General features: G+C 40.1%; 1 protein-coding gene across 1 annotated transcript in view; it reads right to left on the reverse strand.

The window, feature by feature from the left end:
- LOC124593734 (lysosomal acid glucosylceramidase-like) overlaps positions 1-19,292 on the reverse strand; it is a 132,334-nt gene that overhangs the window by 68,844 nt on the left and 44,198 nt on the right. The window contains exon 3 of the mRNA XM_047132064.1: positions 7,478-7,619. Within this exon, the coding sequence (XP_046988020.1) occupies positions 7,478-7,619 (142 nt within the window). The remainder of the gene's footprint in view (positions 1-7,477; positions 7,620-19,292) is intronic.

A 19,292-nucleotide genomic window follows, 5' to 3' on the forward strand; every position in this document is an offset into this window, starting at 1 on the left:
ACACTTTGTTACAGGAAGTGTTCAAAATGTCCTCCGTTAGCGAGGATACACGCATCCACCCTCCGTCGCATGGAATTCCTGATGCGCTGATGCAGCCCTGGAGAATGGCGTATTGTATCACAGCCGTCCACAATACGAGCACGAAGAGTACATTTGGTGCCGGGGTTGCGTAGACAAGAGCTTTCAAATGCCCCCATAAATGAAAGTCAAGAGGGTTGAGGACAGGAGAGCGTGGAGGCCATGGAATTGGTCCGCCTCTACCAATCCATCGGTCACCGAATCTGTTGTTGAGAAGCGTACGAACACTTCGACTGAAATGTGCAGGAGCTCCATCGTGCATGAACCACATGTTGTGTCGTACTTGTAAAGGCACATGTTCTAGCAGCACAGGTAGAGTATCCCGTATGAAATCATGGCGGTGAATCGGGGAAGTACAGTACATACTGATGAAACTAAAATGAGCTCTAACATGGAAACATGTCCACATAACATCTTTTCTTTATTTGTGTGTGAGGAATGTTTCCTGAAAGTTTGGCCTTACCTTTTTGTAACACCCTGTATATTCTACTTGATGATATTCCATTTGTGATCAGTACTGTTGTATGAGGAGCAAGTGCCAACAATGAAAACGTCAAGTTCCCGTTCCCGTTGCCCTTCACTCAGCGCTCCCGTACCACTACTGTCGGCGGCATTTCTTCTTACCCAGTGTCCAGTTCAGTTGAGTTAATGTTGTGAACTATCAAAGTAGTGCCAGGGAGTTCTGTTTTTGTGACATTATTCATCAGTTTGTGGTGCTATGAAGTGCTTGTTCTTAGTCTCATTTCTTTTCTCTGGACTGAGAAAACAATGACGCGGTACCCTACTATCTGTTTTATTAGTGGTAAATCTGTTTCGGAAGGAGAGATATCAATAGTGATGAAGGGCTCGAAAATTCTGATACGCGTCAGCGAGGAACAGAAGGTTGGGACTCATAATCTTCTACAGAACGCTGGACTGATTGAAGTTCATAAGGTATGTCTACGTGATATATTAAGGAACGTAATATAAGAAAATTAATTAATTAGAATGTTGCACAAGCAGATGATAAATGTTTGAGATTCGCTTCCTCTTATCTATTCGGTTTCTAAAAAGACTGTTTCATATGTGCGGGAAAAAAAAAACACGTGGAGTGTTTGAACTTCGCTCTTTAACTGTGAAACATTCGCTGCTTGAGAAAGCAGAGAAATGCGTTGATGATTTCGGTAGAAAGGTTGCCGAAGGCATCAACAGCGTTTTGTTTTTAGTAGCTGCAGAAGCCCGTTATCATCAAGATTGCTATGATGAATTAGTTTCGAACCCCTCCTCTGTTCGAAAGAGAGACCGCCCTCAAGATACCAACTTTGATGCCGCTATTCAAGAATTATGAAAATTTATAAATAGTTCAGAGGAATGTCAATTTTCACTGCTTGATTTGTTGCAGAAAGTTAATGAATGTCCCCCAGAAGGAGAGACAATGATTATAAAAGCTCTGAAAAATAAACGGACTGAATACTTCGGTGATGGAGTCTTGTTTGCCACAACGCCAAAAATACCCCCGTTGTATGTTTTCGTGGCAGTGGCCACAAACTTTTGAATTGATGGTACAATGAACGAGCTGTTAATGAAAAAGATGGGAGAAAGAGAATAGTTGAAGCAGCAGCACCTATCATCTATGAAGATATAAGATTGACTCCTTATAGTATTGCCAATTATCCAGATATCAATGACCTGACAGAGAATGCTGCAGTTATGGTTTCTGGCACCTTTCACGAATTTGTGAATGGTGTGGTTTTGTCGAAAAAAGAAAGGTAGTGAACAGTCCGCTATAAAAAAAAATGTACAGCAATATCCCATGCGATTGTGTCAGCTACCAGGCCTCGTTCATTTTATCTCACCACTGCAACTTGGTCTTTCAGAGTACTTGTTTTGTAAGTAGGATCAAAAAACGTTGTTGAAATTGTCTCAAATGTGGGTTTCTGCTCTTCATATAGCACTGTGGCTTTATTTGAGGCTTCTGCCGTTGAATTCTGGAAATCAAATATTTCAAATAATTCGTTCTCACAGTTCGTTTTCCATAATTCTGACTTCAATATTGCAACAATGACGGGCAAAGGTACATTCCATGCTATGGGTGGAATCAGGTGTATGTCTCCAGAGAGAGTGATCGAACATCAGAAAGTGACGAAACTCTCTGTCACGGCGAGATCTACTGCCCAAAAAATTAGTCTGCCAACATTCCGGAGGCAGAATAGAGCTGGAATTGAAGAAATTGTTTGCAGAATGTCTACTCAGAACAGTCATTCACTAAAGCAACAGTACCTACCAATCACGACTTTACTTGAATGATGGGAAAGTCTTTACAGCTTTCTAATCCTGTGTGGCAACGTTTTATGGAGAAAATCACAATTGGAGAACCTTATACGAAATAAAATGTATTAGCGCTTCCAATCATTAACAACCCGCCCACAGATTATAACACTATTTTAATTGCTTTTACTAATGACATCACGGAGAGTAAGAAGACCACACAGCAAACATGTATCGTAACATTTGATCAACCACTCCACACGAAAGCTAAAGATATATTTGCAGCGAAGGATATTGGAGGGAATGAGCTATTCACTAATGTAGTCATTCGATTACGAGGTTTTCACTTGATAATGTCTTTTCTAGGAGTCATAGGGTCCTTAATGAGAGACAGTGGACTCTCTCAACTTTTGGAGACTGTATATGCTGCAGTTTCTGCTCCCCACGTACTTTCTGGTCGAACATACACGAGGGCGATTCAGGCTCAGTCTGAATTCATGTGTGCTCTTTCCGTCATAATACTGGAGGAATTGGCGGCCATAGAGAAGGAGAAGCTACACATTAAAGACTGTATTGCTGATAAGAGTGGAAACGGTGCATCTATCGGCGATTTGGAAAAAGTTCAAGTGATTGAAAAGCTGAAAAATAAATTGGTCTACACAATGGATGCTATTAAGCAAAGAGGGAAAACTTCCCAGTTATGGATACAATACGTTCATCCTGTCATCTTGTCATTGCGTTTCATCCAAGCAGAGCGTATGGGGAATTGGGAGCTCCGCATAGAATGTGTGAGAGCTATGCTCCCAATATTCCTTGCAGCTGGACGCTTTCCTTATGCTAAGGATCTTTTGTGCCTCCAGGACATGGAAAAACTGAAAGAAACCATGAAACCCGCAGAATTCGATAAATTCACCATGGACAGTTTCTTCAAGGTTCGACGCTCTGATAAGTATTGGTGTGAACTATGGACCGACATGACGATAGAACAAACGCTTATGAAGAACCTGAAGAGTGTTGGTGGTGTTTCACACGGAAGAGGTTTCATCGTTAGTGTGTTGAACCGATGGATTTTGCGGTATACCAATAGCCCATGACATATGTGAAGCTATAGAACAGTTCTGCAATTTACACTGGGTTTCGAGTGATCAACATGTCGAACTGAGGAGTGGGAGAATAGAAATTGTCGACAATTTGCAGAACATTTCCGCTATGGTTGCAACTACATACTCCATTTGCTTATAAGGAGCAACTGTATTCATTAGGATCTGGATTAGTAGCTTCTCAGGATGTAAACTGCTACAAATCTATGTCTGTCGGTGAAGAAGCTCTTTGAACGATAGTTAATGTCTCGCGAAAATTTCGTTCTATGAAGCTTAAGCGATCCAGCATGGTTAGGACAATGTACATGTTAACTGTTAGGCTTGAAAAAAATATAACTGAAGTAAATACAATGCAGTTATTTCAGAGAATACTGTGCACGCTTCATTGTACTGATGATTTAAAGGACTCCTTCTCTTACGAATTATCGGATGTACCAGTGTCTCTGTTTGACAGCAGTGGATTGATGAGGAAAACAAAAACACAGTCGTCGCTGTACAATCTTTTCAATCAAGCATCTGAAAGGAATGTTGACAATAATCAATCGAAGTTCTTTGTAATATGATGTCGTGTGACTAGGGCCTCCCGTCGGGTGGACCGTTCACTGGGTGCAAGTCTTTTGATTTGACGCCACTTCGGCGACTTGCGCGTCAATGGGGATGAAATGATGATGATTAGGACAACACAATACTCAGTCCCTCAGCGGGCCCTTAGGATTGACATTCTGTCGCGCTGACCACTCAGCTACCGGGGGCGGACTCTGTGTTATAGACGGAGGGTATCTTATCCACCACGTTTTGGTTCAGAAGCCAGGATTGCGGACGACAATGCAGATGTCGAAATTGTTACAAAACCAATAAACGCCTCAAAATTTTACTAGCAAGTGGTTACAGTGGGTCAAGATGTATACCTCCTTGTGCTACTTATCGCTCTTGCTCCAGATGACAGAGACATAAACCTGATGAAGAAAGGTAAAGGTAGCATCAGAACAGGGTGTTACAGTTCTAAAGAGACGTGTAAGTCCTCACTCGTTCATGAATGCAAGAATTCAATACTGTTTCTTCATGCTGTAAGTGATTGCGACAGCACTTTAGTCAACCGGTATCCACAACTTCACAATATTCCACAGGAATTCGAAGATCCTGCTTCCTCTCCTGATACCATTGCAAAAGCAGGAGAGAAATTTATACTCTCTCACTACACAAAAATAGTAGAGAGTCTTGATGATAACTTAAAAGCCATTCAATTTAAATGTTTTAATGTGCTTGTGGGTCAGACAAACAATGCTGTCATAGTCTCTCGTTTGCCACCCACCACTGATGCACGACGCCTCCATTCTTATCGAGTTTACCTACAAGTCCAGCTATGGCTGAGGAACAGCTAGGATCCCAGAAACTGAGGCTGGAGGGAATCAAACTCGTCCCTCTCCCCCATTCACATGAAACGTCCGCCTGCTACTGATTTCATGCGGCTGCACTCAAGGCTGCGGAAGGAAGTGCGGAAGAGTGAAGGCTGACCTTCATTGCACAACAATGTGGAAAAACTGAAGTGGACAAAGCTGCACTAATGTGCCTCGCAGTGGTTTGACAGAAGATTTGGATGATTGTTTTATGTAAAAAAATATATTTACGAATTTATTTGTTTGATAGATATTCTGGTATTTTCGCTGTCAACATGCTGTACATATGATTGTAAATATACTACAACAAAAGTAATTGTTGATTAGTTTTACAGTAATTCGTAATGCTCACGAAAAACGATTTTCATTCCAATAATTTAAGTTGCATAAATGTAAAGTAAAAGACTATGAAGCAAAATTGTTCTGCATAAATAAACGTCTGTTTTAAAAGAAAATTCACTATCTTTTACCTACGAATTTTAGCACTCATACACTTTGCTTAAACATGCATTTGACCATCTCTCAGTAGATTTCACCAGAAATATTTTCTGTCGTAGTAAATGAACCGTTTTTCTTGAAGTTTGGAAAAAGTAAAATAAATTACAATAGGGGGTAGGGGAAAGGGAAGCTCCCCCGATAGGGAAGGGAACTTTCCTGTTTGCTACTTCTTATCCCCGAAGAGTGTTTTCCCAAAGTTTCAAAACTTTATAAATTTTTTCCCCCATTATTCCCAATTTTCCTGGTCTATTAGAGGTAAGAGAAGAAACTCACAGGAAATCATCTTATCTACAGTACTGTCATATGAAAGGTACCAGCATAAACTATTATGTGTGTCCGAAAAAAATAATGGTTGCATAGGGCAGACTATTTTAGACCTTCACGAAAAAGTGAAGCTACAGATTACAAAAGACGCCGAACGTATAATCTGTTTAAAGTTACTTTAGGATTGACAGGTACGAAGGAATCAGTGGAAAGGGAAGTTGAGGGAGGAGGGGGGGGGGGGGGGGGAAGCCTAGGCGGAAGGCATTTAATGACGTTGATTTTGCTTCATGTCTTTCTTATGCTCTCAGGAATTATTTCACTTGTTGTTAGTAGTATTTGTTGTGTGGTACAAAACAATGTCAGAAGGAAGGTCGTTGAAAATTACGAGTGGAAAAATTCCCCGTTGTTTTGTTAGCCAGGAGGTCAGCCGAGACGAAAATATTACTCGTTATAAATATCGCTCTTAACAATGTAATAGCTGCAGTAACGAGATACGGTTTCTCGTATCGTTCTTAATAAGATACCTTTTCTCACCATAATAAACACAAACAAATATTTTTTATTCTGTTAGAAATAAGCAGCCGGATCAGAATTTGTAAACCTAACCATCTGTTTCTTGTAACGAGACCAAACGGCGGCCACTTAGCACGTGACGTAAGAGTGGACCGTTTAGCGTCACGTTTTACTGAAATTATCTCGTATTAGGAAATTCTGACAGTGTTCGAGTTGTAGTAGATGAAAATATGATGAGATTTAGTTTGCATAATGTGTACACTCAACTTCAATAACATAAAAGTTTTCAACACGTCGGAAATTCGGTAACGTTGTCAAAAAATGCATTTTCGTAAACTGTCCCTGTAACGTATTAATAATTTATCGCCGCAAATAAAACTAAAATGAAATCATAGTGTAGTTCTTTCAGATCACGCCGATGTCGGTTCCATATTTGTACAATGAATGAGTTTGCCATTTTGACTGAACTGAATAAGTCGTAAGACTATCCTTACGTTCTGCGAGGGATGTGACTATTATGTTCCGCATCTCCGCCTGTCCTTACAGATATATCAATGCTAAGATAAGAATATGGATTCTTACGTATTACGCTGTGAATAAATGGAGGTGAAGCGACAGTGTGCCATGATTTTCGTCGGCACATCTATGTTTCTTTTAATTGCTGGTGTAAATATGATTGTTCTGTCATTCTAACTGGAACCTGAGTGTGTGCTGTTGCGTAATACACAGTGTGTCACAGTTCCGTTAAGACTGTGGCTCTGAAAAATAAAAGCTATGGATTATTTTTGCAAAATTGCCGTATTTATTGAAGATAGTCTCCCCTTGAGTCAAAACACAGCTGAGATCGTTTTAAAAGTGTTTTGAAACTGTCACTGTGGTCGTTTTTTGGAGTTGCATTTAGTACTGCAATAGAATGTTCTTGGAAGTCTTTAATTGCGTCGTAATGGTATCGCTTCATTTCCAACATCAAATTGTGGAGCAACCAGAAGTCGGCTGGGGCCAGATCCGGTAATCCAGAAGTGTGATCCATTTGCTGACCAAAATCTCGTACACAGGAACCTGCCTCTCGGTGTTCGGGTCGCATTCGACGAATCCTCGGCCTCAAACGCTGGAGAACTCAAAAAACCTGATGTTGTCTCAGTGCTCCACTGCCATTTTCCGACGGGTATCAGTGATTCACTGTTACATTCGCGGCCAGGGTGCCAGCTGCAGTAGACTTCCGCACATTTGTTTTCGAGTTTCCAAGGATCGTAATGCCACATCTCGCCACGAGATGGCATTGCAGTTTGGAACCTCACACAAGCACTACTAACGGAACTGGGACACACAGCGTGTGCTACATGCGAGACGAGCAGCCCTGTTACGTGAGGTTGGCCCTACCTGAGCAGGTGCTGCTGGGTGGCCGAGCTGAGCGCCCTGATGTTGAAGGCTGTGGAGTCCGTCATGCCGCCGCCAAAGCCCAGCATCTGCTGGAACTGCTGGCTCGTGTCCACCCGCAGGCGCGCCGCTCCAGACCGCAGCTCTGCAACCACACAACAGGACTACAGCAAGACCGGCATACTGCATGTGATCAGCAGTATAGATTTGTTATCTCTATCCGGATGATCAGCAGTGCGGATTTGTTGTCTCCATCCGGAGACTGGCTCGATACTCCTTTTCGCGATAGTCTAGTCTGTTTAAGCCTCTTCGTCTCTGTGTAACAAGTGCAAGCAACACCTTTTTGAATCTGTTCGCTGAAGTCAAGCTCTGCTCTTCGTCCCTCTACAATTTTTACAAACTCCCTTCCTCCCCCCCACCCAACACACACACACACACACACACACACACACACACACACACACACATACACGCACCGAGCGGTTATGATTAAAGTACGGCTATTAACTGAGGTCCAGTGTGGGCTGTACGTATTGTACGGAACTGAAACGTGTACGTAAGCTAATGTGGAACCGATTTAAACCGAAAAAAAAGTTCCAGTTTTGGCCACCATGTGCAATACTGGCCCTGTACAGTATCTTGTCGACATCTTCCATGCTCACATTAAGATAATTGTGTAAGAAGCGGACAACAATAAAATCAAAATTTTCCTTTTCTCACTTGTTTGACCTTCCGACGTCCCATTCCTAATGGAAACATTTCTATACATTATTCTTGCAGTCACAGCTCCAGAATAGCACATGGTGGCCAAAATTGGAACAATTTTTTCCTCGGCGTAAATCGGTTCTGCATTAACGCTCTAGAATAACTACCAAGTTTGGTTGCCATATGGTAATTATAGCCAACACTGGTCCTCTGTGAGTAACTGCGCTTTAATTGTAACTACCCGATATATATGTGTCTCCATTACTGAACTTTATTACTCAAGATTTGTCCTGTAAACACTATACCTTCTATTAGTCAAGTCATGCCACACAACTTCTTCTTCCTGATTCGATTCAGTGTTATTTCATTTGCCATTCAATGCACCCAGTCTAATCTTCAGTATTCTTCTGTAATTCCACATTTCACAAGTTTCACATGTTTTTCTGTTCATAAAATATTTTCTTACTGTAGCAAGCCAGCATTTTACATGCTTTTTGTTTCTGCCATTGTCAGTTTGTTTACTATTCATACTTACTAATCTGATGTCTCTAGTATTATCATATTAGATTAGATTAGATTTACTTTCATTCCAATTGATCTGTAGTGAGGAGGTCCTCCAGGATGTAGAACACGTCAGAAAAACAATAATACATGACAAATATTTACAACTGAAACAAATAAACTGATGTACCTTCCACTGGTCCCAAGTGGAATGATCGCCATTTTTTTAATGAAAACTATATGAAAGAAGCATTTTATAAACACTGATGCACTGAATTTAAAATAAAAAAAAGTCTTTTATTTATAAGGTAATAAACATGTAATAGAACTACTATAATACTTATTTACAATGAACACATTACTGCGCTGAAATGGTGCAGAAGTTATATTGTACTTACACACATAAACACACACACACACTTATTTACAATGAACGCATTACTGCACTGAAACTGTGCAGAAGTTTGGAAATTCATCAATGGAGTAGAAGGAGTTGGCCATCAATAAATCCTTTAGGCTTCTCTTAAACTGAATTTCATTGGTTGTTAAGCTTTCTATGGCTGCTGGCAAGTTATTGAAAATGTGTGTTGCTGAATAATGCACACCTTTTTGTACAAGAGTAAGTGATTTTAAATCCTTGTGAATATTATTCTTATTTATAGTATTGATTCCATGCGTTGAGCAGTTGCTTTGAAAAAGATATTTTTAATGACAAATATCAATAAGGAATAAAGGTATTTGGAAGCAGTAGTTAGTATCCCCAGTTCCCTAAACAGGCTTCTGCAGGATGTTCTTGAGTTCACACCGCATATAACTCTTACTGCACGTGCCAAGAAAACTTTAGCTTGGCTTGATGAATTACCCCAAGAAATAATCCCATACGACATTATGGAAGAAAGTAAGCATAGTATGCCAGCTTTTTCATTTTTATATCCCCTATGGCTGATACAATTCGCGTTGCAAATAGAGATTTGTTAAGACACTTCAGCAGTTCTATGGTGTGCTCCTCCCAGTTGAATTTATTATCAAGCTGTAATCCCAATAATTTAACACTGTCCACTTCTTCTCTGTGCTTCTCATTGTATGTTAGGCATATACTCATGGGACACTCCTTACAAGTTATGAACTGCATGTAATGTGTTTTTTCAAAGTTTAGCGACGAAGAATTGGCTAGGAACCAGTGATTAATGTCCCCAAATATTTTATTAGGCGACCTTTCTAAGACTTCACTTGATTTGCTATTTATTGCAATGTTTGTATCATCGGCAAACAAAACGAAATTGGCATCTCGTAGTGTTACTGATACAAAGTCATTGTTATACAAAAGAAAAAGTAGGGGCCCTAAAATGGAACCTAGTGGGACCCCACATGTAATTAGTTCCCAGCTAGATGATGCCTGATAGCTTAATACATGTTTCTTTCCTAATAACACCATTTGTTTCATGCCAGAGATATAAGATTTGAACCATTTTGCAGCATTTTCTGTTACACCATAATATTCTAATTCACTTAAAAGGATATTGTTATTTACACAGTCAAATGTCTTTGACAGATCACAAAATATACCAGTTGCCTGCAATTTTTTGTCTAATAAATTAAGCACATTTTCACTATAAGTGTAGATAGCCTTCTCAATATCAGAACCCTTTAGAAATCCGAACTGCGACTTTGACAGTACGTTATTTGAGATAAGATAGTTATAAAGCTGATTGTACATTACTTTTTCTAAAATTTTTCAGAATGCTGGCAAAAGTGAAATTGGACGGAAATTTGATGCTGTTTCTTTATCTCCTTTCTTAAACAGTGGCTTAACTTCAGCGTATTTCACCCATTCAGGAAATGTTCAACTTATAAACGACGGGTTACACTGATAGCTTAATATGTTACTTCACTCAGAATCACATTCTTTAATTAACTTTGTTGATATTTCATCATACCCACTAGATGTTTTTGATTTTAATGATTTTATCATAGACAATATTTATGCTGGGATAGTGAGGGTCAAATTCATATTATGGAAGTTACTTCAACTGTCTGGTCTGAGATATTCCATAGCAGCATCTACAGAACCTGACAACCCCATCTTTTCACTAACAGTTATCAAATGTTTGTTAAAAAGTTCTGCAACACTATACACATCTGGCACCAATGTATCATTTACTCTTAATGCTATTTGTCCCTCTTCATGTCTGTTTCTACCAGTCTCCTCCTTCACTATAGCCCATATTGTCTTCATTTTGTTGTCTGATATGACTATCTTTTCCTTGTAGTATACTTGCTTTGATGTCCGTATTACAGTCTTTAATATTCTGCAGTATTTCTTGTAATGTGCTATAGCATCAACATCAGAACTGTTTCGGATTGACTGATATAGTTTTCTTTTTGTTTTACAAAATACGCCTATTCCTTGAGTAATCCATTGCTTCTTTGTATAATATGCTCTAACCTTGGTTAGTTTTGGGGGAAAACAGTGTTCAAATAAGGTAAGCACTTTATTAGCAAAAATGTAATATTTTTCATTCATGCCATCAGCACTGCAAACATCAGTCCAGTGAATGTCTCTGAGGAGTGTCCTAAAATAATCAGTTTTTGGCTTATTCATTACCCTGCTGAGCTCAGATTTAACAGATCTTATATCCTGTTCAGTATTAACATTTAACAGAAGAAACTGCATGTCATGGTCATAGAGGCCATTGACTATTTGTTCTGTAATATAATTTTGTTCATTGGACTTTTCTATAACGATATTGTCAATGGCTGTTTGCGAGCAATTGGTTACCCTAGTGGGGAGCTTTACAGTGGGAATTAAGTTGAATGATAGTGTTACTAACTCAAATAAGTTCTTATTGGGAGAGTCTTTAAGGAAATCTACACCGAAATCACCAGCAACCACTATTTCTTTGTTTTTGGTTGTTAAATGGGCCAGTACAGCTACAAGGTGGTTTATGAACAGATCAAAGTTACCTGCAGGTGTTTGATATACACTTAATATTATGAATTTTTTGTGAAATTCTACTTCTGTTGCACATGCTTCCAAATGTTGTTCTAGGCAAAATTTATGAATGTCTAAGTTCTTAAATTTATGACAGTTCCTGATGAATGTGGCAACTCCTGCTTTCTCCATTTCCACTCTACAAAATTGAGATGCAAACTAAACTCTGTGGCACTTAAAAGTTCTATGCCAGTGGTCACATTATGTTCAGGGAGGCCAATTATGTCTGCTGGATTTGAGGGCTCTAATTCATCTATGCAGATAATTAATTCATTAATTTTATTTCGCAGTCCTCGAATATTTTGATGCAGTAAAGATAGCTGACATTTCACATTGACTTAGTTAAAATTGGTTAGAGTTGAAATATCTGATGACTGTTGAAAAATCTTAACCAATAGCTGTTTATGCTGATCTAATAAGCTATAATTGTTTTTTGGTTTCTTTCTCAAACTGAAGGTTTGTCTCAGTCCTAACCTTTCTTACAATTTGGTTTCTTTGTGTCCTCCCTACCCTTAAAAAGGGTCTTTCCTGAACCCTATAACCTCTGGTATTTTATCACTCATGACAGTGTCTCCTCCCTTTAACTTTCCTGCTATTTTCCCAGCCAGTTTACCCTTCCCTCTTCTGTTGATGTGAAGGCCATGCCTAATATAATCACACCTATTGAGAGAATCAACAGGAACCACACCAATGTTTGACCCTGCACCCGCCATTAGCAACTGTTCTAACTCCAAATTAACTCTCTTGACAGAAGAGTTCAAATGAGGTCGGTCATGGCGCCAAAGAACAGGTACAAACTCAACACTGGTATGCTTCGATGCTAATTCAATCTTTGCCAGGTCACACTCTATACTGTACCCAGGATCTCTGTCAATACTGTTACCTGCTCCACCCACTATAACCACGGTGTCTTCCTTAGTGAAATCTCTGCAATATGATCCTAAATCCTCTCTCACCTGCTCCAGACCAACACTAGGTTTAAAAAAATTTGTGACCTGGTATTCTGATCCCAGTTCATCCTGCAAAAGTTGGCCAACACATCTTCCATGGGAACTACCTAACAACAACACTTTCTTTCCCCTTACTGATTTCCCTACATTCTTACTTTTCAATTTATTGCTGAAAGTTTGTTGTGCCCTGTCTACACCTGCAACTGCTTGAGACTCACCAGCTTATAACTGAAGCAACAGGTCAAATCTATTTTCCACATTCACCTCGAAGGTGTCAGACAAAGTTCTTGGCCTGTTCCCCCTGTTGACTCTTGACAGTTCCCACCTCTCTTTACCCTTCTCCCTCCTTAACCTGTCAAGATCTCCCATGGCCTTGTTTAACTCAGCCTGAATGCCTGAGGTCATTCATCTATTTTGTTTTACTCCTATTGATATTAACCCTACAACCTCTTTTCAAGCTACTATCCATACTGTTTAACTGATCCTTTAAGTTCTTTGTTGTCTCTATCATAACGACAATGTTATTGTGTAATGGAATGGAACACGTATTTACAATGATAACAAGTTTAGTGTCAGCCACTGTGGTTATACTCAAAAATGATATGAAAGTGGGGCCAAAAGTGGAAACTGTCGGCCAGGCAAACTAGCCGAGAATTTCAAGAGCAACAATAGCTCTTTGTGAATGAACAGGTGGAGTGTGAACCAAGGAAAGCTGATGGATGGGACAGTGCCAGGCCCAGCCGTTGATTGCATGGCAGTAGGGAAGCAACGGTCTGGGTGGCCGTGCATGCCTAAGGAATACCAGAGTCCACCAAAACTAATAGCAGCCCTGCATTTCAATTGTATATGTCCTACCGAATATAAAAACTATTTCTTAAATTCGAGACATATAGGCAAAGGAAACCAAACTCCTAATGAGTCATATGGAAAGGTTAATTGCTCTTAAAAGACACAGATAATCCAAAATTACATTAAAAGCTAAAGTAGCGTTTAATGGGGTACCAGCCCCTGATTGGCTGGTCCAAACATTTGTAGGACGGGCCGTTCGGAAGAAGATACTTCTCGCGAAAGCACTTTGTTATTGGCACTCATGTGCATGCGCATAGGTTCTTCCTTGGCATGTGCAAGTTCGTGAGTAAGTTTGACTACAGAATTGATCAACATAGGTGAGATATTGTGAATCAATTAACTCACACTAGTTCTGGTTTTTCCTACCCAGAAACAATTTAAGCCCTAGCTGCTTTAGAGTAAATACTGGTAGTGTATGATATGAACAGTACTATCTCAAAGTTAAAAAAACGCATTGTAGGCAGATAGCGTGTGACAATTATAATAAAAAAAACAATCTCATCTCGGCTATCGCCCCCATAGCTGAGTGGTCAGCGCGGCGAACTGTCATGCCAAGAGGCCCGGGTTCGATTCCCGGCTAGATCGGAGATTTTCTCCGCTCAGGGGCTGGGTGTTGTGTTGTCCTCATTATCATTTCATCTACATGTACATCCCCACTCCGCAAGCCACCTGATGGTGTGTGGCGGAGAACTTTGAGTACCTCTATCGGTTCTCCCTTCTATTCCAGTCTCGTATTGTTCGTGGAAAGAAAGATTGTCGGTATGCCTCTGTGCGGGCTCTAATCTCTCTGATTTTATCCTCGTGGTCTCTTCGCGAGATATACGTAGGAGGGAGCAAATATACTGCTTGACACCTCGGTGAAGGTATGTTCTCGAAACTTTGACAAAAGCCCGTACCGAGCTACTGAGCGTCTCTCTTGCAGAGTCTGCCACTGGAGTATATCTATCATCTCCGTAACGCTTTCACGATTACTAAATGATCCTGTAACGAAGCGTGCTGGTCTCTGTTGGATCTTCTCTATTTCTTCTACCAACCCTATCTGGTACGGATCCCACACTGCTGAGCAGTATTCAAGCAGTGGACGAACAAGTGTACAGTAACCCACTTCCTCTGCGTTCGGTTTGCATTTCCATAAAATTCTTCCAATGAATCTCAGTGTGGCATCTACTTTACCGACTATTAATTTTATATGGTCATTCCATTTTAAATCACTTCTAATGCCTACTCCCAGATAATTTATGGAATTAATTGCTTCCAGTTGCTGACCTGCTATATTGCAGCTAAATGATAAAGGATCTTTCTTTCTATGTATTCGCAGCACATTACGCTAGTCTATATTGAGATTCAATTCCTATTCCCTGCACCATGCGTCAATTCGTTACAGATCTTCCTGCATTTCAGTACAATTTTCCATTGTTACAACCCCTCGATATACTACAGCATCATCCACTAAAAGCCTCAATGAACTTCCGACGTTATCCACAAGGTCATTTATGTGTATTGTGAATAGCAACGGTCCTACGACACTCCCCTGTGGCACTCTCTTATTTCGGAAGACTTCTCTCCATTGAGAATGACATGCTGCGTTCTGTTGTCTAGAAACTCCTCAGTCCTATCACACAATTGCTCTGATAGTCCATATGCTCTTACTTTGTTCATTAAACGACTGTGGGGAACTGTATGAAACGCCTTGCGGAAGTCAAGAAACACGGCATCCACCTGGGAACCCGTGTCTATGGCCCTCTGAGTCTCGTGGAGGAATAGCGCAAGCTGGGTTCACACGATCGTCTTTTTCGAAACCCATGCTGATTCCTACAGAGTAGATTTCTAGTCTTCAGAAAAGTCATTATACTCGAACATAATACGAGTTCCAAAATTCTACAACTGGTCGACGTTAGAGAAATAGGTCTATAATTCTGCACATCTGTTCGACGTCCCTTCTTGAAAACGGGGATGATCTGTGCCCTTTTCCAATCCTTTGGAACGCTACGCTCTTCTAGAGACCTACGGTACACCGCTGCAAGAAAGGGGGCAAGTTCCTTCTCGTACTCTGTGTAAAATCTAACTGGTATCCCATCAGGTCCAGCGGCCTTTCCGCTTTTGAGCGATTTAGATTGTTTTTCTATCCTTCTGTCGTCTATTTCTATATCTACCATTTTTTCATCTGTGCGACAGTCTAGAGAAGGAACTACAGTGCAGTCTTCCTCTGTGAAACAGCTTCGGAAAAAGACATTTAGTATTTCGGCCTTTAGTCTGTCATCGTCTGTTTCAGTACCATTTTGGTCACAGAGTGTCTGGACATTTTGTTTTGATCCACCTACGGCTTTGACATAAGACCAAAATTTCTTAGGATTTTCTGCCAGATCAGTACATAGAACTTTACTTTCGAATTCATTGAACGCCTCTCGCATAGGCCTCCTCGCACTACATTTCGCTTCGTGTAATTTTTGTTTGTCTGCAATGCTTTGGCTATGTTTATGTTTTCTGTGAAGTTCCCTTTGCTTCCGCAGCAGTTTTCTAACTCGGTTGTTATACCACGGTGGCTCTTTTCCATCTCTTACGATCTTGCTTGGCGCATACTCATCTAATGCATATTGTACGATGGTTTTGAACTTCGTCCACTCATTCTCAGCAGTATCTGTACTTGAGACAAAATTTTTGTGTTGAGCTGTCAAGTACTCTGAAATCTACTTTTTGTCGCTTTTGATAAACAGAAAAATCTTCCTACCTTTTTTAATATTTATATTTCCGGCTGAAATCATCGATGCAGTAACCGCTTTATGATCGCTGATTCCCTGTTCTGCGTTAACTGTTTGAAATAGTTCGGGTCTGTTTGTCACCAGAAGGTCTAATAAGTTATCTGTTTAACTGCTCAAGGTAGTTTTCAGATAATGCACTTAAAAAAATTTCACTGGATTCTTTGCCCTGCCACCCGTTATAAACGTTTGAGTCTCCCAGTCTATATCTGGAAAATTAAAATCTCCACCCAGAACTATAACATGGTCTGGAAATCTACTCGAAATATTTTCCAAATTTTCCTTCAGATGCCCTGCCACCACAGGTGCTGAGCCAGGAGGTCTATAGAGACATCGAATTACCATGTTTGAGCCTGCTTTAACCGTGACCTTCACCCAAATTATTTCACATTTCGGATCTCCATCAATTTCCTTCGATACTATTGCACTTTTTATCGCTATAAACACGCTTCCCCCTTCACTGTCCAGCCTGTCTCTGCGGTATGCATTCCAATCTGAGGCAGATAGGGTGTAACAGTCATAATATCTCGGCTGTCCGCCCCGATAGCTGAGAGGTCAGCGCGGCGGTCTGTCATGCCAAGGGGCCCGGGTTCGATTCACGGCTGGGTCGGAGATTTTCTCCGCTATAGTTTCATCATCATCAGTGGAAGGCAACGGGAACCCACCACTGGAATCACTTCCCTAGACGCTCATGCGGTGGATCTCTGACGAGGCTTCCTCCATGACAAGACCTGCCGTAAGGCAAACCACAAAGTTAAGTTATCTCGGCTTATCTTTGTTCACGCCGGGTTGAGAACATGGTGGCGACCTCGGTGTTTATATTTGTTCGTGCTAGTATTGTTCTGGCTGCCGTATGCACCTTGTAGGCGCATGCACTCTGTGATGAGGCACAGAGGTGTAGGTAGGACCGGAAGTCGACTGAGGTTGGCAGTACCAGTCCGCTGCTTTCCGCAGGTTACGAAATGTGCAAGTGCAAGGACACTACGACAACAGGAATTCAAACCTCCAATTTTCAAGACTTATACCATCGCAATTGACAAACCTTAACGTTTTTATTAATTATCCGCGAACATCAATTTCTTTTCCGAATTTCCCCTGCTTAGTTTTAGTCTACGCTCCTTGCGGAGGACGAATAACATAGGAAATGGTTTACGTTGGTTTCTATAGTAGTTATAAACCACCTTCGTTACTTGAAAATTTCAAACATTATCAGAAACCACAATGTTATAAATGTGGTTTTACCTTTTTTCAAATTGCCTTCTAAGACACGTTGCAGAGTCAGTATTGCCTTGAGCGCTTTTGCAATTCACAATTTTCACAGCACTGAACCACTTGGACTGCTTTGTAAACAACGTGACGTTGAAGTTTCTAAAATCAAGAGTAAGTGATGGCTTTCTGGGAAAAAAGGTCCGGCCTCATCAAAAATCTTAAAATGAGTGTAGTTCTTCATTTATTTAGGATGTCAAATTTGCCTCTACAGTAATTAAAATCGAGATGTAAAGTTGACGATTTGGAAATATATGTGGCATCATTTATGATGTATTTAAAAATAAGATAAGACGAGAAATTAGAGTAGAATTTTATACAACTAGTTCTTCCAGCGCCTCTTCATAGTACATAATGCTGGGTACCTACGTACAAAAACAACATTTGGTAAAACACAAAATGCAGAAATGAAATTTCTATGAACGAAAGGCAACCCAAGAACAGACCGTATAGAAAACGAAACAGTGCGACAGGAACTAGACACTATTTAGAAAACCGATCACTCCAGAACAACAGCTTGCTTTGACATAACAGTTTCCAATGCTGCACTTTACAGTCTCCAAATGAATTTTACTGTAATGGTACAACATACTTTTCAAGCGGTGCTTTTTTTTAAATTCTAAATGTCTGAAAGTTGCTTCTCAGTATTTCCTTTATTAGGACCACGCACTTTAACAACTCTGCAAGTGTTAGTTATTGAAACAGTCACTAAAGCAGTACTGCAAAACTCTACTCCATCTTTAAACTGCCATTAATATTATCATAGCCCATGGCACACACAGAGCCAACACCAAACACAGGGTATAAGTTTACATACCTACTAACACCACAGATGATGAAGAGAGTGAAAGCTTGTATAGTGAGATAAAAGAAGTTATTCACGTAATAGACAAAAATTAAAATGCGATGTGGGCCTGGAATTCGGTAGTGGGAAAATGTAGAGAAGGAAAAACATTAAGAGAACGTGGGCTCGGGGAAACGAATTAATGGGGAAGCCACCTGATTGCATTTTGCAAAGAACCTAATTTAATCATCGCTGACATTTCGTTTCAAATCAGTGAAAAAGATTGCGTACGTGGAAGCTTACTACGCTTAGTTTTAATCTGTGTGGTCTCGTAAAGCTATTTTTGACGGCTTGGAGATGAAGTTGTCAGAAAAGCTGTCAAAAAATAACTCTACAAGGTCACACAATTAAAAATAATCATATAAATAACAAGATCGTATCATAACAAAAAGAAATCGACATTTACTCTCTGTAACGCCATATAACCACGTCATACCAGCTAGGACCTACACTTTATAACGACAAATCGCCGAAACGAGCTCGTCGTGAAAATTGTACCAGTACGAGTTAATAAATAAATAGTGCAGCAAATAACTTGTACTTAAAGTGAAATATGCCGTTCGTTGGAAATAAAAGAGATGTGACCTTGGAAAAGTTAAGAACCTAGAGGTGATCGGGAATCTCAAATGGATCTTTAGGCAACAATTGACTAAAATCGGGGATGAAGATGAATGAGTAGTTTTGAGATTGTAATATTTAAGGCAGTAGAGAATGAAAGTGGGAAAAGGTAGTGTAGAAATCCTTCAATAACGCATGAGGTATTGAATTTAAATGACCAGCAAATGAAATAGGCAAAAGGGAATACAGACGTTTAAAAACTGAGATTATCAGAAAGAGCAAAATGACAATGTAATAATTGCGAAGGAAAAATACACGGATGTGAAAGCATGCTTGGCAAAGATAGATGTCGCAGACGGGAAAATAAAATTAGAAATACTTTTGGAGTAAAGAGAAG

The sequence above is a fragment of the Schistocerca americana genome, chromosome 2 (assembly GCF_021461395.2).
Source record: "Schistocerca americana isolate TAMUIC-IGC-003095 chromosome 2, iqSchAmer2.1, whole genome shotgun sequence".
Taxonomy (NCBI): domain Eukaryota; kingdom Metazoa; phylum Arthropoda; class Insecta; order Orthoptera; family Acrididae; genus Schistocerca; species Schistocerca americana.